We start from the raw sequence: 22,075 nt of genomic DNA, 5'->3' as shown, positions 1-22,075 counted from the left end.
TCGGACGTGAACAGGTGTTTTCAGCGTGATATGGCCGTTGCCGAGAGTGCTAGTTAATAATTCGAGTTTAAATTAAGTGAGACAAATTAACCTTTATCATTTTAAAACAATAACAAAAAGAAAACATGTTTGCTTTTTTCATATCTATTAAAATTTAAAAGAGGAAAAAAAAGTGAAAAAGCCAACGGCACGCAGTGTTCCTAAGTGGTCTCCCTCCCTAGTAGTGACTGCGCTAGACGCTGCTTAACTTCGGTTATCGAACGAGAACCGGTGTATTCAGCGTGATATGGCCGTTGCCGAGAGTGCTAGTTAATAATTTGAATTTAATTAACTTTCATCTTTATAAAACAATAACAAAAAAGAAGATATGTTTGCTTTTTTCATATCTGGTGGAATTTGAAAGAGGAAACAAAAGTGAAAAAGCCAACGGCACGCAGTATTCCCAAGTACTGTATGCGCTCGACGCTGCTAACGTCGGCGATCGTACGAGAACCGGTGTTCTCAGCGTGATATGGCCGTTGCCGAGAGTGCTAGATAATAATTCGAATTTAAATTAAGTGAGACAAATTAACCTTCATCTTTTTAAAACAATAACAAAAAGAAAATATGTTTGCTTTTTTCATATGTATTGGAATTTAAAAGAGGAAAAAAAGTGAAAATGCTAACGCCACGCAGTGTTCCTAAGTGGTCGCCCTCCCAAGTACTGACTGCGCTCGACGCTGCTTAACTTCGGTTATCGGACGAGAACCGGTGTATTCAGCGTGATATGGCCGTTGCCGATTGTCCTAGTTAATAATTTGAATTTAATTAACCTTCATCTTTATAAAACAATAACAAAAAGAAGATATGTTTGTTTTTTTCATATCTGGTGGAATTTAAAGGAGGAAACAAAAGTGAAAAAGCCAACGGCACGCAGTATTCCCAAGTACTGTATGCGCTCGACGCTGCTTAACTTCGGTGATCGGACGTGAACCGGTGTTTTCAGCGTGATATGACCGTTGCCGAGAGTGCTAGTTAATAATTCGAATTTAAGTTAAGTGAGACAAATTAACCTTCATCATTTTAAAACTATAACAAAAAGAAAACCTGTTTGCTTTTTACATATCTATTAAAATTTAAAAGAGGAAAAAAAAGTGAAAAAGCCAACGGCACGCAGTGTTCCTAAGCGGTCTCCCTCCCAAGTAATGACTGCGTTCGACGCTGCTTAACTTCGGTTATCGGACGAGAATCGGTGTATTCAGCGTGATATGGCCGTTGCCGAGAGTGCTAGTTAATAATTTGAATTTAATTAACTTTCATCTTTATAAAACAATAACAAAAAGAAGATATGTTTGCTTTTTTCATATCTGGTGGAATTTGAAAGAGGAAACAAAAGTGAAAAAGCAAACGGCACGCAGTATTACCAAGTACTGACTGCGCTCGACGCTGCTAACGTCGGCAATCGGACGAGAACCGGTTTTCTCAGCGTGATATGGCCGTTGCCGAGAGTGCTAGATAATAATTCGAATTTAAATTAAGTGAGACAAATTAACCTTCATCTTTTTCAAACAATAACAAAAAGAAAATATGTATGCTTTTTTCATATCTATTGGAATTTAAAAGAGGAAAAAAAGTGAAAAAGCTAACGGCACGCAGTGTTCCTAAGTTGTCGCCCTCCCAAGTACTGACTGCGCTCGACGCTGCTTAACTTCGGTTATCGGACGAGAACCGGTGTTTTCAGCGTGATATGGCCGTTGCCGAGAGTGCTAGTTAATAATTTGAATTTAATTAACCTTCATCTTTATAAAACAATAACAAAAAGAAGATATGTTTGCTTTTTTCATATCTGGTGGAATTTAAAAGAGGAAACAAAAGTGAAAAAACAAACGGCACGCAGTATTCGCAAGTACTGTATGCGCTCGACGCTGCTTAACTTCGGTGATCGGACGTGAACCGGTGTTTTCAGCGTGATATGGCCGTTGCCGAGAGTGCTAGTTAATAATTCGAATTTAAATTAAGTGAGACAAATAAACCTTCATCATTTTAAAACAATAACAAAATGAAAACATGTTTGCTTTTTTCATATCTATTAAAAATTAAAAGAGGAAAAAAAAGTGAAAAAGCCAACGGCACGCAGTGTTCCTAAGTGGTCTCCCTCCCAAGTAGTGACTGCGCTCGACGCTACTTAACTTCAGTTATCGGACGTGAACCGGTGTATTCAGCGTGATATGGCCGTTGCCGAGAGTGCTAGTTAAAAATTCGAACTTAAATTAAGTGAGACAAATTAACCTTCATCTTTATAAAACAATAACAATAAGAAGATATGTTTGTTTTTTCATATCTGGTGGAATTTAAGAGGAAACAAAAATGAAAAAGCCATCGGCATGCAGTGTTCCCAAGTAGTGACTGCGCTCGACGCTGCTTAACTTCGGTTATCGTACGAGAACCGGTGTATTCAGCGTGTTATGGCCGTTGCCGATAGTGCTAGTTAATAATTTAAATTAAATTAACTTTCATCTTTATAAAACAATAACAAAAAGAAGATATGTGTGTTTTTTTCAATTCAGGTGGAATTTAAAAGAGGAAACAAAAGTGAAAAACCAACGGCACGCAGTATTCCCAAGTACTGACTGCGCTCGACGCTGCTAACGTCGGCGATCGGATGAGAACCGGTGTTCTCAGCGTGATATGGCCGTTGCCGAGAGTGCTAGTTAAAAATTCGAATTTAAATTAAGTGAGACAAATTAACCTTCATCTTTATAAAACAATAACAAAAAGAAGATATGTTTGCTTTTTTCATATCGGGTGGAATTTAAAAGAGGAAACAAAAGTGAAAAAGCCAACGGCACGCAGTATTCCCAAGTACTGACTGCGCTCGACGCTGCTAACGTCGGCGATCGGACGAGAACCGGTGTTCTCAGCGTGATATGGCCGTTGCCGAGAGTGCTAGTTAATAATTCGAATTTAAATTAAGTGAGACAAATTAACCTTCATCATTTTAAAACAATAACAAAAAGAAAACATGTTTGCTTTTTTCATATCTATTAAAATTTAAAAGAGGAAAAAAAAGTGAAAAAGCCAAAGGCGCGCAGTGTTCCTAAGTGGTCTCCCTCCCAAGTAGTGACTGCGCTCGACGCTGCTTAACTTCGGTTATCGGACGAGAACCGGTGTATTCAACGTGATATGGCCGTTGCCGAGAGTGCTAGTTAATAATTTGAATTTAATTAACCTTCATCTTTATAAAACAATAACAAAAAGAAGATAAGTTTGCTTTTTTCATATCTGGTGGAATTTAAAAGAGGAAACAAAAGTGAAAAAACAAACGGCACGCAGTATTCCCAAGTACTGTATGCGCTCGACGCTGCTTAACTTCAGTGATCGGACGTGAACCGGTGTTTTCAGCGTGATATGGCCGTTGCCGAGAGTGCTAGTTAATAATTCGAATTTAAATTAAGTGAGACAAATAAACCTTCATCATTTTAAAACAATAACAAAATGAAAACATGTTTGCTTTTTTCATACCTATTGGAATTTAAAAGAGGAAAAAAAAAGTGAAAAGGCTAACGGCACGCAGTGTTCCTAAGTGGTCGCCCTCCCAAGTACTGACTGCGCTCGACGCTGCTTAACTTCGGTGATCGGACGAGAACCGGTGTATTCAGCGTGATATGGCCGTTGCCGAGAGTGCTAGTTAATAATTTGAACTTAATTAACCTTCATCTTTATAAAAAATAACAATAAGAAGATATGTTTGTTTTTTCATATCTGGTGGAATTTAAGAGGAAACAAGTTGGGAAAACCAAAATATTACCTCTCCGAGTCAAGACGACTACTTACAAACTTATTTACCCAGATATGGAAATGTTTCTTAAGTGAAAATTTATGAAATATTAAAGCAGTATACAAAGCATAGCAAATTTACTGTAAATCAGACGACATTTTACATCCAATAATGATATACTTGTACACATTTAAATCATCCGATGGGGAAAAACGGGAAATGAAGAGATAAAACTTTGGAGGGATATTACCTTTACGTGTTTGTAAAGGCCCAATTTTCTACTCCTTCATCTGTATGCCCTCTATGTTCAAAGCCATATTCACAACAGGGTTGGCATGTAAACACTATCCTCTCGTTTCACCTCAACGATTTTCTTAGTTTAACAACATGACTTAACGTTACATAACACCAAAGCTTATTTGTGGCTACACACACTGAAAGTAAATGCGTACCATAAAAAGCATGAAAACACGAAGCTATTATCCGATTACGATCAGACCTTTCACTGGTCTGGGCTGCGTTCAGCAGAGCTCACCAAAAAAGACAGCGGATTTTGGAAATGTTTACCGGTGAGCTCTGTCGTCATAGCTTTTCTCCGGTCATCGGCGTTTTATAAATGACGCTAGCGCAATAAAGCGTGCAAGGTACCAAGGCTTAACAAAAATTGTAGGATAACATATTTATAGAGATAGATAACAACTTTTATAATTAAAATTAGAAAATAACATATCTCTTAAAATTCTCGCGTGATCAACTGGTTTCACGCCAATTAAATAGCTATAGTCCCATAAAGCTATTTGTATTAATTCCTCCATGGTTTTTTCGCCAAGCTGAGAACTACGCGTCTTACGTCACGTTATCCAAAAAGCCGACTATTTTTTTTGAAGACCGCGCTAGTAGCTCAGCGCTAAGGACCGTGACGTCAAAATTCAAAAACAAAATCCCGTTATGTAGGACACTGCTAACATCGCTGGGCTCTGCTGAACGCGGCCCAGATTTCCACCATGATTATAAAATCTAAGCCTAATTATTTAAGAGTGTATTTAACTTTCGGCTCATTCTGAACCGTTAATGTCTCTGCATACAGAAACGAAAACAAAACCCTAACGTTTACTGTTTGGTTCACTAGGCCTATTGACAAACAAAAGTTCATTTGGCCAACATAACAGCGTTGAGCTTGTATTCACTGTGACTTTAGAAAGGATTATGCTATAAACAGATGTAGTATAGCTTAAGTAATATATAAACATCCATTTTAAATAATAATATTAAAAAAAATCTTTGGAATATTAAAATGAAACGGAGCTATAAAGCTACAAAAGTACTAAATGCATCAAAATTACGAAAAATATTTCCACATATTCATTTTATATTATGGAAAACGGGAATATTAAGGTTCTGAAGGATTTCTTTACACATCAAAACAAAACGAACTTCTAACGCAGCGCACTAGTGTTACAACGGACGGACACATATAGACAAACACATAGACTGCTGTTTTACCCTTTCCGTATTAATTTTGAGTTGAGAGACATGATTATCTTAAATAATAAAATAAATATAATTAATATTAAATATTTTCTTCGATAGTTGTTCGCCTTATTGAGCGTTACATCGTTTTGAAAAAGAACAATTAAACATTCTTGAGAGACTTGACTAATATTGGCGTTTGAAATGAAGCATACGCCGGTTGCTTCGCCTTCATCAAATAGGTAGTATATAAGGGTGTCGAATCGCAGCTATGGATAAGAACAGCGCAATTGCGTGAACCTTTGGTGGAAGCCCCACCATTGGGAGGACGGACGTTTCTCGTAACCCTGGCTGTTCCGATCGGAAAAAATGATATTACATAAAAAAGATACCAATTTTGTAAACCTATTTTTTATCGTTTGTTTGTTAGTGTACATTTTTAGAATTAATTTTTTGTTCGTACTATATAATTAGATAACTTAATATCAAAATTGGATTTGGTTTTGTAGTCGCCGTCCGGGCACTTCGCTTAGTTTTTACCATTAGTTAAATAAATTGTTTATGTTTAGTTAACCAAGTTCGCTTTCTTGTCGTCAGACACCACAACCGCGTCCAGGCTAATTATAACCTTTTACCGTGTCAAGTCGTCCGCGCAAGTTGTCCGGTAGGCCTATTCGACTAGTTCACGAACATTTATGGTCCGTCGAGCCGGATCGTCAGAGTCGGCTTAATTACGTGGAAAGCTGGTCGTTGGGTTGATCACCACTGCGGACGTTCACAATGCCAGTAACCGCTCTGGAGAAAGCCACTGCGGAACGGAATAAAGGCGAATTGGGTCTGAACAACATCAGCAACAGAGTTCAAACACATGCCAAGACTCCTCTTAATCAACAGCAATTGGAATTTTTTCTGGAAGAAGTGGACAAGTCGTGGCAAGTCATCGATGATGCGCATGTCAAGGTGGTCTCGTTGGACGCTGAAAATGCTGGCCTGCATGAACGGAAATGGGATGACTTATTCACGTTGTATACGAATTCGAAATGCGCACTTAAATCTATGCTAGCCACTATGGTTCCAATCTCGACACGTCAGTTGTCTGTAGGGTCACATTCGGAGATCAAATTACCTAAAATCAACCTCCCAACGTTCGCGGGAGAAATACATAATTGGATATCATTCCGGGACATGTACCTCACTGCCATCCACAACAATCAAGAATTATCAGATGCCCAGAAATTTACCTATCTCAAGTCAAGTTTAACCGGAAACGCCGTAAATCTAATCAAATCACTCACCATTTCTGATGCCAATTACACCATTGCTTGGGATACGGTCACCAAGAGGTTCGAAAACAACAGAGAACTCTACTTTGCCATTATGAGACGATTCTGCTCGCTGCCCATGATACCAACCAGCAACTCAAATGCCTTACGATCGATCGTGGATGCGGCGATGGAATGTACCAGAGCTCTCGACACTCTTCCGATAGCGAATAAATGGGATGCCGTTCTGTTGTTCCTTCTAACCCAGAAGTTAGATCCGTCCTCTAAGGAGCAATGGGAACTTAGTCTCAAGAACACAGAGATACCAAAATCAAGCGATCTGCTGGAATTTATTGAACAAAGAGCGCGCTCCTTGGCGGCATCATCATCCGGTCGCAATCCTCACGTCACAAGGAACCCAGTGACCTTGCACACCAGAACTGGAGCATCGTCCTCAGATGGTAAATGTTCGTTCTGTTCCGCCAATCATTTCAATTTCCGATGCCCAAGACTGTCCGCTATGAAGGTCCACGAAAGACGATCATTAGTACAGCAATCGAACCTTTGTTTCAACTGCCTTCGGACGGGACATAGAGTGAAAGAATGTCCACTGGAAAAATACTGCAAGACCTGCGATAAAAAGCATCACTCCCTTCTTCACGTGGAAGTTGAGAAACCAGACAAAGAGTCAAGTAGTCAACCATCCAATACAAAAGAGTCCGATAGACAACAACCAAGCCAGGCGCAGAATTTTCATGTCCAGGACGCCGCCTGTGCAAGGGATGATTCCATACTAGCTACCGCTGTAATCAAAGTAAAAACTGCGCAAGAGACAGCCCTTCAAGTTCGAGCTCTATTGGATGGCGGATCGACTGTATCGTGCATCTCCGAAGCGTGCATGGCGAGACTGGGCCTCGCACGAAAGAAAGTCCAGACGGAAGTAGTAGGCCTAGGTGCGACGCAACTCGGTCGAGCTAGAGGACTTACTCAGGTTCATTTCAAACCATTCTTCGAGGACACAACGTCAGAAAGGTTTTGTGTCAACGCTTATGTATTGAAGAAAATCACATGTCAGCTACCTTTACGAAAATATGATACAAGCAATTGGCCTCATCTCAGGAAGCTGCGACTGGCGGATCCCGAGTTTAACATCCCTGGCGACATTGATGTACTGTTGGGTGCTGACGTATTTTTCAAACTCCTTTTAAATGGGAAACGAACCAAGGATGCCTTTTCTCCGGATGCGATCAATTCCAAGCTAGGATGGCTGGTTTCCGGGCCGACGAGCATTGACCAACCTAGAGTACACCTTCATCATACTCTCACACTCGAAGAAACCCTGAATCAATTTTGGGCGATTGAACAAGTGCCAAAGACACAAGTCATGACGCCGGAAGAAAAAGCTTGCGAGGAGGATTTTCTAAAGTTCCATTACCGAGATCCAGCCGGAAGATTCGTGGTACGCATACCAATGAAAGAGCCAACGATTCCTCTTGGATCTTCGCGCGAGATAGCCCTGAGAAGATTCTACCAAATTGAAAGGAAGATCGACGCACGCCCGGAGTTGAAAGCCTTATACGAAGGATTCATGGAACAGTACGAAGAGTTGGGACATATGTCGAAGATCTTGCCAGAGAACCAAAAGAAGTCTGCAAGAGTCTATATTCCTCATCACTATGTAATGAAAGATTGGAACCAAACCTGTAAATTCCGAGTGGTCTTCGATGCATCTTCTAAGACCACCTCTGGATTCTCCTTCAACGACGCGCAACTCGTGGGTCCAGTGGTCCAAGATTCGCTATATGCCATTGTCATGCGGTTCAGAATACATCGTATTGCCTTTGTCGCTGACATCATGAAAATGTACCGCCAGATACTAGTAGTCCCAGAACAACGAAATCTGCAATGCATACTGTGGCGGTCGACACCCAAGGCTCCTGTTCAAGAATTCCAATTGAACACTGTAACCTATGGAACAGCCTCGGCACCCTTCTTGGCAACTCGAGTATTGCAGGAGCTGGGCGACACGGGGTTACATGAACATCCGTTGGGAGCTGCGATTATCAAAAGGGATTTTTACATGGACGATGTAATGAGCGGAGGACAAACCGCAACACAAACCAAGATCGCTATATACCAGATTCTCTCACTGTGCGATGGTGCCGGTTTCCGACTCAGTAAATTTGCCTCAAACGACCCTGATTGTTTAACAGAAGTACCGCCTGAGTTACAAGATTCCAAGAACATACTAGCGATGGATGACGATGCTCTTGTCAAGACACTCGGACTTTACTGGGATACGAGGAAAGATCAGTTCCTGTTCAAAGTACAACCTGCGCCCTGTCAGTTACCTCTTACGAAGAGGACTCTACTTTCCGAAATATCGAAGATCTTCGATCCCATGGGTTGGCTTGCCCCCATCATTATTCGCACGAAAATCTTGATGCAGGATGTATGGAAGGAGAAAATCGATTGGGATGCCGAAACTTCCGTAGGAGTTCAAACATTATGGGCGGATTTCAAGAATTCCATTATAAACATTCAAGATCTTCGAATAGACCGATGGATGCATTCTTTACCTGAGATATCCGTTCTCGAACTTCACGGATTTTCGGATGCATCCGAGAAAGCATACGCTGGAGTGGTATATCTGAGATCGGTCGATCAAGCTGGAAATGTCCACATTTCATTACTCACAGCAAAGACAAGAGTGGCTCCGGCAAATAAAGCGATATCAATCCCGAGGATGGAGCTCTGTGGTGCATTGCTCCTTGCGGATCTCATGGAAACAGTTCAAGAGTCCTTAAATCTGAACTTCAATCAAGTTAAAGCTTGGACAGATTCGACCATCGTATTATGTTGGCTGTCCTCTTGTCCACGTCGATGGAAGACGTTTGTCGCAAACCGGGTTTCAAGAATTCAAGAGATAATTCCGGTATCACACTGGCATCATGTTCCCGGACTTGAGAATCCAGCTGATGCAGCCTCCAGAGGAGTATCAGTGCCCGAGCTACTAAACCATAAACTCTGGTGGAAGGGACCTCTATGGCTATCCAGTCGGGAGCCGTGGCCAACTCCATCCATTTCGGATTCCAAGACGAATGCCACAGCCATCGAAGAAGAAGAAAAAATCGTCATTATGACCACAAGAATAATTGTTGATAACGACATCTTTACACGGTTCTCTACGCTTCTGCGACTACGACGCATAACAGCATGGATACTTCGTTTCAAACATAATGGCCTGAACAGTTACCGGAAGAGACAAGACCCCAACTTCAAAGCCGTAATACTTTCTGGTCCCTTGACAAGCATGGAATTAGAGAACGCGTTGCTCACATTAGTAAAGATAGTCCAAGCCTAAATGTTTCCGGAAGAGATAGAGTCCTTACGCCAGAGTAATCCGTTGCCGAAGCGAAGCAAACTACTATGTCTACATCCTGTCTTGGATTCCATCGGGGTCCTCCGTGTAGGAGGAAGACTTAAACACGCAGATCTCGATACAGCCACAAAGCGTCCAATTCTGCTACCGAGACATCACAAATTTACGGAGATGGTCATTCAAGAGGCCCATACCCAAAATCTGCATGCTGGTACTCAGATGGTTCAGAGCATCCTATCATTAAAGTATTGGATCATTCGAGGAAGAGATGCAGTAAGACACCAAATTCGGAAATGTGCAGTCTGCACCAGATATCGTGCCGCCACCGCTAACCAGATGATGGGTGATCTACCAAGGGCTCGAGTTCAATACTGCCGAGCATTTGCGAGAACTGGCGTTGACTACGCAGGACCCTTTTATCTTCGTCCAATCACTCCGAGAAGCAAGACATCCTACAAGGCTTACTTATCCCTTTTTGTATGCTTCGTGACGAAGGCACTACATCTTGAAATTGTCTCATCACAAACCACCGAAGCCTTTCTGGCAGCATTGCGCCGATTCACTTCAAGACGTGGGAAGCCTAGCGATATATATAGCGACTGTGGAACGACCTTCGTTGGGGCCGCCAAGGAACTAAAGGAATTATTTCAAAGTTTATTTCAAAGTTTATTTATTTCCAATTCACGTTTACATTAGATTCGTTTTATAAGGGCCTAAGTCAACTAGCGACTTTTTAGCCCTGCTTCGCATAGATTTTTTAACAAAACAAATAATAAAATTCTAGTAATTAAAACTGATAATAAATTAATAAATAAATTAAACAAAGTTTAAATCAAAAAATCAAAAAAGTTGAGCCTATTATATTATTTCGATTAATTGAATCTTAAACAGCTAATCCAGATTGAAAAGGGTTATTATCATAAAGGGTTTATTATCTAGGAGGTCCCAATTTAAATTCTTATCAGTTTTAATAATATAAGTTCTTTTAGTTTGAATTTGAATAGTTTAATATTATCCAAATCTCGTATTTCTTGGGGAAGGGTGTTAAATAACATCGGACCCATATAAAATACGGAATTTAATTTTTTCGAGGTGTTACACTTGCTTACACTAAGTGTATCTTTAGACCTAGTATAAACGATTTTGTTAGCTCTGATCGTGAAGAAGGAATTCGTTAATAAATCTCTATATAATAATGTTAATGTTACAAAGTTTACTACTTCGCTTATTTTTAGCAGACGAGACTTTTCGAAGAGAGGTTCCGTATGAGCAAGGAAAGGAACGTTATAAATATTTCTTATGGTGCGTTTTTGGATAATTTGTATTCTCTTAATGTTATGATTAGTAGTCCAACCCCAGATGGATATCCCGTATGTAAGGGTTGAGTAGAATAAGGAGTAGTAAATTTCAAATAGTGTAGCTCTCGGGACTAAGTTTTTGCAGTGATGTATTAGTCCACAGGCTTTAGTTAGTCCCTTACATACCATGTCGACTTGAATATTCCATTTTAAGTTTTCATTTAGCCAAATCCCCAAATATTTATAATTTGTGACTCGTTTAAGAATACGACTATTAATAGTAACCTTTTCGTAAGTGTTTTTGTCGTTGCTGTTGTTGGAGAATATGATATATTCCGTTTTGTCTGTGTTGAGTTCTAGTCCATTTAGTAGCAACCAGGTGTAAATTTTAGCTAAGCCTGTATTGGTTGATTCAACAATGTCATTGACGCATTTACCCGAATATAATAATAGGGCATCATCAGCATATAGAAAAATTGAACTTGGTTCAGTAATGGAGGTCAGGTCGTTAATATACAGATTAAATAAGAGTGGAGAGATGACCGACCCTTGTGGTACTCCGGCCAGCAAAGTACGGTCAGAGGATAGAGTCTTTCCCACTCTTGTATGACATTGTCTATTGAGTAGATAGCTCTCTATCCAATCTCCGGCTTTTCCGCGGACTCCGAGTCGACGCAATTTGGCTATAAGACTAATGTGGGGGACACTATCGAAGGCTTTTCTTAAGTCCAGAAATAATCCGAGGCATTTGTTCCCCGCGTCTAGTGAGTTGAGGATCTGATTGTAAGAGCTTGCGATTGCGTCTATAGTTCCTCTGTTTGCACGGAAGCCATATTGTCTATCACTCAGTAGTTTGAAATTATCACAGAAATCTTTAAGTCTATTAAAGTACGCTGATTCAGTCAAATCCACACAATGCAGCTGTCGCAGATCATCTTTCCGCACAGGGCATAACATGGCATTTTAACCCTGCCGGAGCCCCACATTTTGGCGGACTATGGGAGGCCGGCGTCAAGTCGGTAAAATACCACCTACATCGAGTCATTGGTAACACCAGACTGACCTACGAAGAGTTCTCAACCGTAGTCACACAGATAGAGGGTTGCCTAAATTCAAGACCGTTAACTCCGCTTTCATCGGATCCCACCGATCTTAATGTTCTCACTCCAGGTCACTTCCTAATTGGAGAATCTCTTCAAGCAATACCGGATCCTGACTTATCTCACCTACCTATGAACCGACTTAACCGATGGCAGCTACTCCAGAAGCTAAAGCAGGATGTCCATAAACGCTGGCTTCGGGAGAACGTAACTAGACTTCAACAACGACCCAAATGGATGAAACCGCAACGCAATATCGAAGTTGGGGACATGGTCTTGGTCAAATCAGACGTTACCTCACCCGGAAATTGGCCTTTGGCCAGAGTGATCGAAATTTTTCCGGGACAAGACGGCTATACTCGGGTCGTTACCTTACGGACCACCAAAGGTGAAATCAAACGACCCATCGTCAAGCTATGCCTTCTACCGTTCGACCATGAAGATGAGCCCTGAAAGTTTGCTACTAACGTATCAAGGCCGGGAGAATGTTCCGATCGGAAAAAATGATATTACATAAAAAAGATACCAATTTTGTAAACCTATTTTTTATCGTTTGTTTGTTAGTGTACATTTTTAGAATTAATTTTTTGTTCGTACTATATAATTAGATAACTTAATATCAAAATTGGATTTGGTTTTGTAGTCGCCGTCCGGGCACTTCGCTTAGTTTTTACCATTAGTTAAATAAATTGTTTATGTTTAGTTAACCAAGTTCGCTTTCTTGTCGTCAGACACCACAACCGCGTCCAGGCTAATTATAACCTTTTACCGTGTCAAGTCGTCCGCGCAAGTTGTCCGGTAGGCCTATTCGACTAGTTCACGAACACTGGCCGATCGCCGCGTATGTCTTAACCTTAAGGAGTAGAAGCCAGGTGTACAGACTGGTGTCCATGTGGGATGGACAAAAACAAAGGCCAGAAGATGGTGGTGTTAGAAGCCAGGTTACAGACTGGTGTCCATGTGGGATGGACAAAAACAAAGACCAGAAGATGGTGGTGTTAGAAGCCAGGTGTACAGACTGGTGTCCATGTGGGATGGACAAAAACAAAGACCAGAAGATGGTGGTGTTAGATGCCAGGTGTACAAAATGGTGTCCATGTGGGATGGACCAAAACAAAGACCAGAAAATGATGGAGATAGAAGCCAGTAAGTACGGACTAGTGTCTATGTGGAATGGACAAAGACCACAAAATGGTGGTGTTTGAAGCCAATAAGTACAGATTGGTATTCATGTAGAATAGACAATTGACTAGTCAGATGAAGTAATAGTGGCCAGTTGATTTGTGGATAGATTCAAGTTTTGAAATTTCCGGGAACTGTGAATACGGTCCGGAAATAGCGAACACATTTGCTTCAATTCGGAAACTGCGAACACGGTCCCCTGGGGTGTAAGTCAATAACAACAGACAGACACACACACAAACACACACACACACACACAGACACGTCGAAATTAGAACCTCTCCGTGACATACGTCACTCGGAGAGGTAACAAAAGTGAAAAAGCCATCGGCATGCAGTGTTCCCAAGTACTGACTGCGCTCGACGCTGCTTAACTTCGGTTATCGGACGAGAACCGGTGTATTCAGCGTGATATGGCCGTTGCCGAGAGTGCTAGTTAATAATTTGAATTTAATTAACTTTCATCTTTATAAAACAATAACAAAAAGAAGATATGTGTGCTTTTTTCAAATCGGGTCGAATTTAAAAGAGGAAACAAAAGTGAAAAACCAACGGCACGCAGTATTCTCAAGTACTGACTGCGCTCGACGCTGCTAACGTCGGCGATCGGACGAGAACCGGTGTTCTCAGCGTGATATGGCCGTTGCCGAGAGTGCTAGTTAAAAATTCGAATTTAAATTAAGTGAGACAAATTAACCTTCATCTTTATAAAACAATAACAAAAAGAAGATATGTTTGCTTCTTTCATATCGGGTGGAATTTAAAAGAGGAAACAAAAGTGAAAAACCAACGGAACGCAGTATTCCCAAGTACTGTATGCGCTCGACGCTGCTTAGCTTCGGTGATCGGACGAAAACCGGTGTATTCAGCGTGATATGGCCGTTGCCGAGAGTGCTAGTTAATAATTCGAATTTAAATTAAGTGAGACAAATTAACCTTCATCATTTTAAAACAATAACAAAATGAAAACATGTTTGCTTTTTCATATCTATTAAAATTTAAAAGAGGAAAAAAAAGTGAAAAAGCCAACGGCACGCAGTGTTCCTAAGTGGTCTCCCTCCCAAGTAGTGACTGCGCTCGACGCTGCTTAACTTCAGTTATCGGACGAGAACCGGTGTATTCAGCGTGATATGGCCGTTGCCGAGAGTGCTAGTTAATAATTTTAATTTAATTAACTTTCATCTTTATAAAACAATAACAAAAAGAAGATATGTGTGCTTTTTTCAAGTCGGGTGGAATTTAAAAGAGGAAACAAAAGTGAAAAACCAACGGCACGCAGTATTCCCAAGTACTGACTGCGCTCGACGCTGCTAACGTCGGCGATCGGACGAGAACCGGTGTTCTCAGCGTGATATGGCCGTTGCCGAGAGTGCTAGATAATAATTCGAATTTAAATTAAGTGAGACAAATTAACCTTCATCTTTTTAAAACAATAACAAAAAGAAAATATGTTTGCTTTTTTATATCTATTGGAATTTAAAAGAGGAAAAAAAAAGTGAAAAAGCTAACGACACTTAGTGTTCCTAAGTGGTCGCCCTCCCAAGTACTGACTGCGCTCGACGCTGCTTAACTTCGGTGATCGGACGAGAACCGGTGTATTCAGCGTGATATGGCCGTTGCCGAGAGTGCTAGTTAATAATTTGAACTTAATTTACCTTCATCTTTATAAAAAATAACAATAAGAAGATATGTTTGTTTTTCATATCTGGTGGAATTTAAGAGGAAACAAAAGTGAAAAAGCCATCGGCATGCAGTGTTCCCAAGTAGTGACTGCGCTCGACGCTGCTTAACTTCGGTTATCGTACGAGAACCGGTGTATTCAGCGTGTTATGGCCGTTGCCGATAGTGCTAGTTAATAATTTAAATTAAATTAACTTTCATCTTTATAAAACAATAACAAAAAGAAGATATGTGTGCTTTTTTCATATCGGGTGGAATTTTAAAGAGGAAACAAAAGTGAAAAAGCCAACGGCACGCAGTATTCCCAAGTACTGACTGCGCTCGACGCTGCTAACGTCGGCGATCGGACGAGAACCGGTGTTCTCAGCGTGATATGGCCGTTGCCGAGAGTGCTAGATAATAATTCGAATTTAAATTAAGCGAGACAAATTAACCTTCATCTTTTTAAAACAATAACAAAAAGAAAATATGTTTGCTTTTTTCATATCTATTGGAATTTAAAAGAGGAAAAAAAAAGTGAAAAGGCTAACGGCACGCAGTGTTCCTAAGTGGTCGCACTCCCAAGTACTGACTGCGCTCGACGCTGCTTAACTTCGGTGATCGGACGAGAACCGGTGTATTCAGCGTGATATGGCCGTTGCCGAGAGTGCTAGTTAATAATTTGAACTTAATTAACCTTCATCTTTATAAAAAATAACAATAAGAAGATATGTTTTTTTTCATATCTGGTGGAATTTAAGAGGAAACAAAGTGAAAAAGCCATCGGCATGCAGTGTTCCCAAGTACTGACTGCGCTCGACGCTGCTTAACTTCGGTTATCGGACGAGAACCGGTGTATTCAGCGTGATATGGCCGTTGTCGAGAATGCTAGTTAATAATTTGAATTTAATTAACTTTCATCTTTATAAAACAATAACAAAAAGAAGATATGTTTGCTTCTTTCATATCGGGTGGAATTTAAAAGAGGAAACAAAAGTGAAAAACCAACGGAACGCAGTATTCCCAAGTACTGTATGCGCTCGACGCTGCTTAACTTCGGTGATCGGACGAAAACCGGGGTATTCAGCGTGATATGGCCGTTGCCGAGAGTGCTAGTTAATAATTCGAATTTAAATTAAGTGAGACAAATTAACCTTCATCATTTTAAAACAATAACAAAATGAAAACATGTTTGCTTTTTCATATCTATTAAAATTTAAAAGAGGAAACAAAAGTGAAAAACCAACGGCACGCAGTATTCCCAAGTACTGACTGCGCTCGACGCTGCTAACGTCGGCGATCGGACGAGAACCGGTGTTCTCAGCGTGATATGGCCGTTGCCGAGAGTGCTAGTTAAAAATTCGAATTTAAATTAAGTGAGACAAATTAACCTTCATCTTTATAAAACAATAACAAAAAGAAGATTTGTTTGCTTTTTTCATATCGGGTGGAATTTTAAAGAGGAAACAAAAGTGAAAAAGCCAACGGCACGCAGTATTCCCAAGTACTGACTGCGCTCGACGCTGCTAACGTCGGCGATCGGACGAGAACCGGTGTTCTCAGCGTGATATGGCCGTTGCCGAGAGTGCTAGATAATAATTCGAATTTAAATTAAGCGAGACAAATTAACCTTCATCTTTTTAAAACAATAACAAAAAGAAAATATGTTTGCTTTTTTCATATCTATTGGAATTTAAAAGAGGAAAAAAAAAGTGAAAAGGCTAACGGCACGCAGTGTTCCTAAGTGGTCGCACTCCCAAGTACTGACTGCGCTCGACGCTGCTTAACTTCGGTGATCGGACGAGAACCGGTGTATTCAGCGTGATATGGCCGTTGCCGAGAGTGCTAGTTAATAATTTGAACTTAATTAACCTTCATCTTTATAAAAAATAACAATAAGAAGATATGTTTTTTTTCATATCTGGTGGAATTTAAGAGGAAACAAAAGTGAAAAAGCCATCGGCATGCAGTGTTCCCAAGTACTGACTGCGCTCGACGCTGCTTAACTTCGGTTATCGGACGAGAACCGGTGTATTCAGCGTGATATGGCCGTTGTCGAGAATGCTAGTTAATAATTTGAATTTAATTAACTTTCATCTTTATAAAACAATAACAAAAAGAAGATATGTTTGCTTCTTTCATATCGGGTGGAATTTAAAAGAGGAAACAAAAGTGAAAAACCAACGGAACGCAGTATTCCCAAGTACTGTATGCGCTCGACGCTGCTTAACTTCGGTGATCGGACGAAAACCGGTGTATTCAGCGTGATATGGCCGTTGCCGAGAGTGCTAGTTAATAATTCGAATTTAAATTAAGTGAGACAAATTAACCTTCATCATTTTAAAACAATAACAAAATGAAAACATGTTTGCTTTTTCATATCTATTAAAATTTAAAAGAGGAAAAAAAAGTGAAAAAGCCAACGGCACGCAGTGTTCCTAAGTGGTCTCCCTCCCAAGTAGTGACTGCGCTCGACGCTGCTTAACTTCAGTTATCGGACGAGAACCGGTGTATTCAGCGTGATATGGCCGTTGCCGAGAGTGCTAGTTAATAATTTTAATTTAATTAACTTTCATCTTTATAAAACAATAACAAAAAGAAGATATGTGTGCTTTTTTCAAATCGGGTGGAATTTAAAAGAGGAAACAAAAGTGAAAAACCAACGGCACGCAGTATTCCAAAGTACTGACTGCGCTCGACGCTGCTAACGTCGGCGATCGGACGAGAACCGGTGTTCTCAGCGTGATATGGCCGTTGCCGAGAGTGCTAGATAATAATTCGAATTTAAATTAAGTGAGACAAATTAACCTTCATCTTTTTAAAACAATAACAAAAAGAAAATATGTTTGCTTTTTTATATCTATTGGAATTTAAAAGAGGAAAAAAAAAGTGAAAAAGCTAACGGCACGCAGTGTTCCTAAGTGGTCGCCCTCCCAAGTACTGACTGCGCTCGACGCTGCTTAACTTCGGTGATCGGACGAGAACCGGTGTATTCAGCGTGATATGGCCGTTGCCGAGAGTGCTAGTTAATAATTTGAACTTAATTAACCTTCATCTTTATAAAAAATAACAATAAGAAGATATGTTTGTTTTTTCATATCTGGTGGAATTTAAGAGGAAACAAAAGTGAAAAAGCCATCGGCATGCAGTGTTCCCAAGTAGTGACTGCGCTCGACGCTGCTTAACTTCGGTTATCGTACGAGAACCGGTGTATTCAGCGTGTTATGGCCGTTGCCGATAGTGCTAGTTAATAATTTAAATTAAATTAACTTTCATCTTTATAAAACAATAACAAAAAGAAGATATGTGTGCTTTTTTCAATTCGGTTGGAATTTAAAAGAGGAAACAAAAGTGAAAAACCAACGGCACGCAGTATTCCCAAGTACTGACTGCGCTCGACGCTGCTAACGTCGGCGATCGGACGAGAACCGGTGTTCTCAGCGTGATATGGCCGTTGCCGAGAGTGCTAGTTAAAAATTCGAATTTAAATTAAGTGAGACAAATTAACCTTCATCTTTATAAAACAATAAAAAAAAGAAGATATGTTTGCTTTTTTCATATCGGGTGGAATTTTAAAGAGGAAACAAAAGTGAAAAAGCCAACGGCACGCAGTATTCCCAAGTACTGACTGCGCTCGACGCTGCTAACGTCGGCGATCGGACGAGAACCGGTGTTCTCAGCGTGATATGGCCGTTGCCGAGAGTGCTAGATAATAATTCGAATTTAAATTAAGCGAGACAAATTAACCTTCATCTTTTTAAAACAATAACAAAAAGAAAATATGTTTGCTTTTTTCATATCTATTGGAATTTAAAAGAGGAAAAAAAAGTGAAAAGGCTAACGGCACGCAGTGTTCCTAAGTGGTCGCCCTCCCAAGTACTGACTGCGCTCGACGCTGCTTAACTTCGGTGATCGGACGAGAACCGGTGTATTCAGCGTGATATGGCCGTTGCCGAGAGTGCTAGTTAATAATTTAAATTAAATTAACTTTCATCTTTATAAAACAATAACAAAAAGAAGATATGTGTGCTTTTTTCAATTCGGTTGGAATTTAAAAGAGGAAACAAAAGTGAAAAACCAACTTAGGAACACTGCGTGACGTTAGCTTTTTTCCTCTTTTAAATTCCAATAGATATGAAAAAAGCAAACATGTTTTCATTTTGTTATTGTTTTAAAAAGATGAAGGTTAATTTGTCTCACTTAATTTAAATTCGAATTATTATCTAGCACTCTCGGCAACGGCCATATCACGCTGAGAACACCGGTTCTCGTCCGATCGCCGACGTTAGCAGCGTCGAGCGCAGTCAGTACTTGGGAATACTGCGTGCCGTTGGCTTTTTCACTTTTGTTTCCTCTTTTAAATTCCACCCGATATGAAAAAAGCAAACATATCTTCTTTTTGTTTTTGTTTTATAAAGATGAAGGTTAATTTGTCTCACTTAATTTAAATTCGAATTTTTAACTAGCACTCTCGGCAACGGCCATATCACGCTGAGAACACCGGTTCTCGTCCGATCGCCGACGTTAGCAGCGTCGAGCGCAGTCAGTACTTGGGAATACTGCGTGCCGTTGGTTTTTCACTTTTTTTTCCTCTTTTAAATTTTAATAGATATGAAAAAAGCAAACATGTTTTCATTTTGTTATTGTTTTATAAAGATGAAAGTTAATTAAATTCAAATTATTAAATAGCACTCTCGTCAACGGCCATATCACGCCGAATACACCGGTTCTCGTCCGATAACCGAAGTTAAGCAGCGTCGAGCGCAGTCAGTACTTGGGAGGGAGACCACTTAGGAACACTGCGTGCCGTTGATTTTTTCACTTTTATTTCCTCTTATAAATTTTAATAGATATGAAAAAAGCAAACATGTTTTTTTTGTTATTGTTTTAAAATGATGAAGGTTAATTTGTCTCACTTAATTTAAATTCGAATTATTAACAAGGACTCTCGGCAACGGCCATATCACGCTGAAAACACCGGTTTTCGTCCGATCACCGAAGTTAAGCAGCGTCGAGCGCATACAGTACTTGGGAATACTGCGTTCCGTTGGTTTTTCACTTTTGTTTCCTCTTTTAAATTCCACCCGATATGAAAGAAGCAAACATATCTTCTTTTTGTTATTGTTTTATAAAGATGAAAGTTAATTAAATTCAAATTATTAACTAGCATTCTCGACAACGGCCATATCACGCTGAATACACCGGTTCTCGTCCGATAACCGAAGTTAAGCAGCGTCGAGCGCAGTCAGTACTTGGGAACACCGCATGCCGATGGCTTTTTCACTTTTGTTTCCTCTTAAATTCCACCAGATATGAAAAAAAAAAACATATCTTCTTATTGTTATTTTTTATAAAGATGAAGGTTAATTAAGTTCAAATTATTAACTAGCACTCTCGGCAACGGCCATATCACGCTGAATACACCGGTTCTCGTCCGATCACCGAAGTTAAGCAGCGTCGAGCGCAGTCAGTACTTGGGAGGGCGACCACTTAGGAACACTGCGTGCCGTTAGCCTTTTCACTTTTTTTTCCTCTTTTAAATTCCAATAGATATGAAAAAAGCAAACATATTTTCTTTTTGTTATTGTTTTAAAAAGATGAAGGTTAATTTGTCTCGCTTAATTTAAATTCGAATTATTATCTAGCACTCTCGGCAACGGCCATATCACGCTGAGAACACCGGTTCTCGTCCGATCGCCGACGTTAGCAGCGTCGAGCGCAGTCAGTACTTGGGAATACTGCGTGCCGTTGGCTTTTTCACTTTTGTTTCCTCTTTAAAATTCCACCCGATATGAAAAAAGCAAACATATCTTCTTTTTGTTATTGTTTTATAAAGATGAAGGTTAATTTGTCTCACTTAATTTAAATTCGAATTTTTAACTAGCACTCTCGGCAACGGCCATATCACGCTGAGAACACCGGTTCTCGTCCGATCGCCGACGTTAGCAGCGTCGAGCGCAGTCAGTACTTGGGAATACTGCGTGCCGTTGGTTTTTCACTTTTGTTTCCTCTTTTAAATTCCAACCGAATTGAAAAAAGCACACATATCTTCTTTTTGTTATTGTTTTATAAAGATGAAAGTTAATTTAATTTAAATTATTAACTAGCACTATCGGCAACGGCCATAACACGCTGAATACACCGGTTCTCGTACGATAACCGAAGTTAAGCAGCGTCGAGCGCAGTCACTACTTGGGAACACTGCATGCCGATGGCTTTTTCACTTTTGTTTCCTCTTAAATTCCACCAGATATGAAAAAACAAACATATCTTCTTATTGTTATTTTTTATAAAGATGAAGGTTACTTAAGTTCAAATTATTAACTAGCACTCTCGGCAACGGCCATATCACGCTGAATACACCGGTTCTCGTCCGATCACCGAAGTTAAGCAGCGTCGAGCGCAGTCAGTACTTGGGAGGGTGACCACTTAGGAACACTGCGTGCCGTTAGCTTTTTCACTTTTTTTTCCTCTTTTAAATTCCAATAGATATAAAAAAGCAAACATATTTTCTTTTTGTTATTGTTTTAAAAAGATGAAGGTTAATTTGTCTCACTTAATTTAAATTCGAATTATTATCTAGCACTCTCGGCAACGGCCATATCACGCTGAGAACACCGGTTCTCGTCCGATCGCCGACGTTACCAGGAAAAAATGCATTCAAAAGTGTACCGAAAAAATCGCTAGTTTTTTTCTTCAAGATACAAAATCCGTGACAACGATTTTTTTTCACTATTTTCAAATATAACCACTGAAACCATTTTTTTTGTACTTTTTGCTTTAATTCAAGCAAATATAACGATATTCATCCAAAAAACTGTTAAAATTCAATTTCCAATAAGAAATCGTTGTCACGGATTTTGTATCTTGAAGAAAAAAAACATGCGATTTTTTCGGTACACTTTTGAATGCATTTTTTTCTGGACAAATTTTTGACCGAATTCAGCTTATTTACCTATAAAATA

General features: G+C 39.9%; 2 protein-coding genes, 5 non-coding genes and 13 pseudogenes across 7 annotated transcripts; 5 read left to right on the top strand and 15 right to left on the bottom strand.

Moving 5' to 3' along the window:
* Window positions 1-179: 179 nt before the first annotated feature.
* On the bottom strand, window positions 180-298 carry LOC149670706 (5S ribosomal RNA; annotated as a pseudogene).
* Window positions 299-659: 361 nt separating this feature from the next.
* Window positions 660-778, bottom strand: LOC149670705 (5S ribosomal RNA; annotated as a pseudogene).
* A 122-nt stretch (window positions 779-900) lies between these two features.
* On the bottom strand, window positions 901-1,003 carry LOC149670704 (5S ribosomal RNA; annotated as a pseudogene).
* A 137-nt stretch (window positions 1,004-1,140) lies between these two features.
* On the bottom strand, window positions 1,141-1,259 carry LOC149670703 (5S ribosomal RNA; annotated as a pseudogene).
* Window positions 1,260-1,619: 360 nt separating this feature from the next.
* LOC149670702 (5S ribosomal RNA) lies at window positions 1,620-1,738 on the bottom strand (annotated as a pseudogene).
* A 362-nt stretch (window positions 1,739-2,100) lies between these two features.
* Window positions 2,101-2,219, bottom strand: LOC149670701 (5S ribosomal RNA; annotated as a pseudogene).
* Window positions 2,220-3,055: 836 nt separating this feature from the next.
* Window positions 3,056-3,174, bottom strand: LOC149670700 (5S ribosomal RNA; annotated as a pseudogene).
* A 363-nt stretch (window positions 3,175-3,537) lies between these two features.
* Window positions 3,538-3,656, bottom strand: LOC149670699 (5S ribosomal RNA). Its single transcript, XR_016367231.1, has one exon. It is a non-coding gene; the product is annotated as a 5S ribosomal RNA (ribosomal RNA).
* Window positions 3,657-6,007: 2,351 nt separating this feature from the next.
* On the top strand, window positions 6,008-9,853 carry LOC149670698 (uncharacterized). Its single transcript, XM_089840452.1, has one exon. It carries the CDS (start codon window positions 6,008-6,010, stop codon window positions 9,851-9,853), a length of 3,846 nt encoding a protein of 1,281 aa, XP_089696578.1.
* Window positions 9,854-10,567, top strand: LOC149670697 (uncharacterized). Its single transcript, XM_089840450.1, has one exon. It carries the CDS (start codon window positions 9,854-9,856, stop codon window positions 10,565-10,567), a length of 714 nt encoding a protein of 237 aa, XP_089696576.1.
* A 3,907-nt stretch (window positions 10,568-14,474) lies between these two features.
* Window positions 14,475-14,593, bottom strand: LOC149670696 (5S ribosomal RNA; annotated as a pseudogene).
* A 360-nt stretch (window positions 14,594-14,953) lies between these two features.
* Window positions 14,954-15,072, bottom strand: LOC149670695 (5S ribosomal RNA; annotated as a pseudogene).
* A 582-nt stretch (window positions 15,073-15,654) lies between these two features.
* LOC149670694 (5S ribosomal RNA) lies at window positions 15,655-15,773 on the bottom strand (annotated as a pseudogene).
* A 1,056-nt stretch (window positions 15,774-16,829) lies between these two features.
* On the bottom strand, window positions 16,830-16,948 carry LOC149670693 (5S ribosomal RNA; annotated as a pseudogene).
* Window positions 16,949-17,527: 579 nt separating this feature from the next.
* LOC149670692 (5S ribosomal RNA) lies at window positions 17,528-17,646 on the bottom strand (annotated as a pseudogene).
* Window positions 17,647-18,006: 360 nt separating this feature from the next.
* Window positions 18,007-18,125, bottom strand: LOC149670691 (5S ribosomal RNA). The gene has a single exon (XR_016367255.1). It is a non-coding gene; the product is annotated as a 5S ribosomal RNA (ribosomal RNA).
* An 820-nt stretch (window positions 18,126-18,945) lies between these two features.
* Window positions 18,946-19,064, bottom strand: LOC149670690 (5S ribosomal RNA). Its single transcript, XR_016367230.1, has one exon. It is a non-coding gene; the product is annotated as a 5S ribosomal RNA (ribosomal RNA).
* Window positions 19,065-19,806: 742 nt separating this feature from the next.
* LOC149670689 (5S ribosomal RNA) lies at window positions 19,807-19,925 on the top strand (annotated as a pseudogene).
* Window positions 19,926-20,506: 581 nt separating this feature from the next.
* Window positions 20,507-20,625, top strand: LOC149670688 (5S ribosomal RNA). Its single transcript, XR_016367229.1, has one exon. It is a non-coding gene; the product is annotated as a 5S ribosomal RNA (ribosomal RNA).
* Window positions 20,626-21,445: 820 nt separating this feature from the next.
* On the top strand, window positions 21,446-21,564 carry LOC149670687 (5S ribosomal RNA). The gene has a single exon (XR_016367710.1). It is a non-coding gene; the product is annotated as a 5S ribosomal RNA (ribosomal RNA).
* The last annotated feature ends 511 nt before the right edge of the window (window positions 21,565-22,075 follow it).

This window comes from Phalangium opilio, unplaced genomic scaffold (genome assembly GCF_054372755.1).
Source record: "Phalangium opilio isolate 3A_F unplaced genomic scaffold, DU_Popi_V2 ptg000054l_1, whole genome shotgun sequence".
NCBI lineage: Eukaryota > Metazoa > Arthropoda > Arachnida > Opiliones > Phalangiidae > Phalangium > Phalangium opilio.
Note: the sequence above shows the minus strand (reverse complement) of the source record. Positions and strands in the feature narration are given on the sequence as shown.

Excerpts from the sequence above, each read along its gene's own strand:
- LOC149670698 (XM_089840452.1), top strand. The coding sequence starts at position 6,008 with ATGCCAGTAACCGCTCTGGAGAAAGCCACTGCGGAACGGAATAAAGGC.
- LOC149670697 (XM_089840450.1), top strand. The coding sequence starts at position 9,854 with ATGTTTCCGGAAGAGATAGAGTCCTTACGCCAGAGTAATCCGTTGCCG.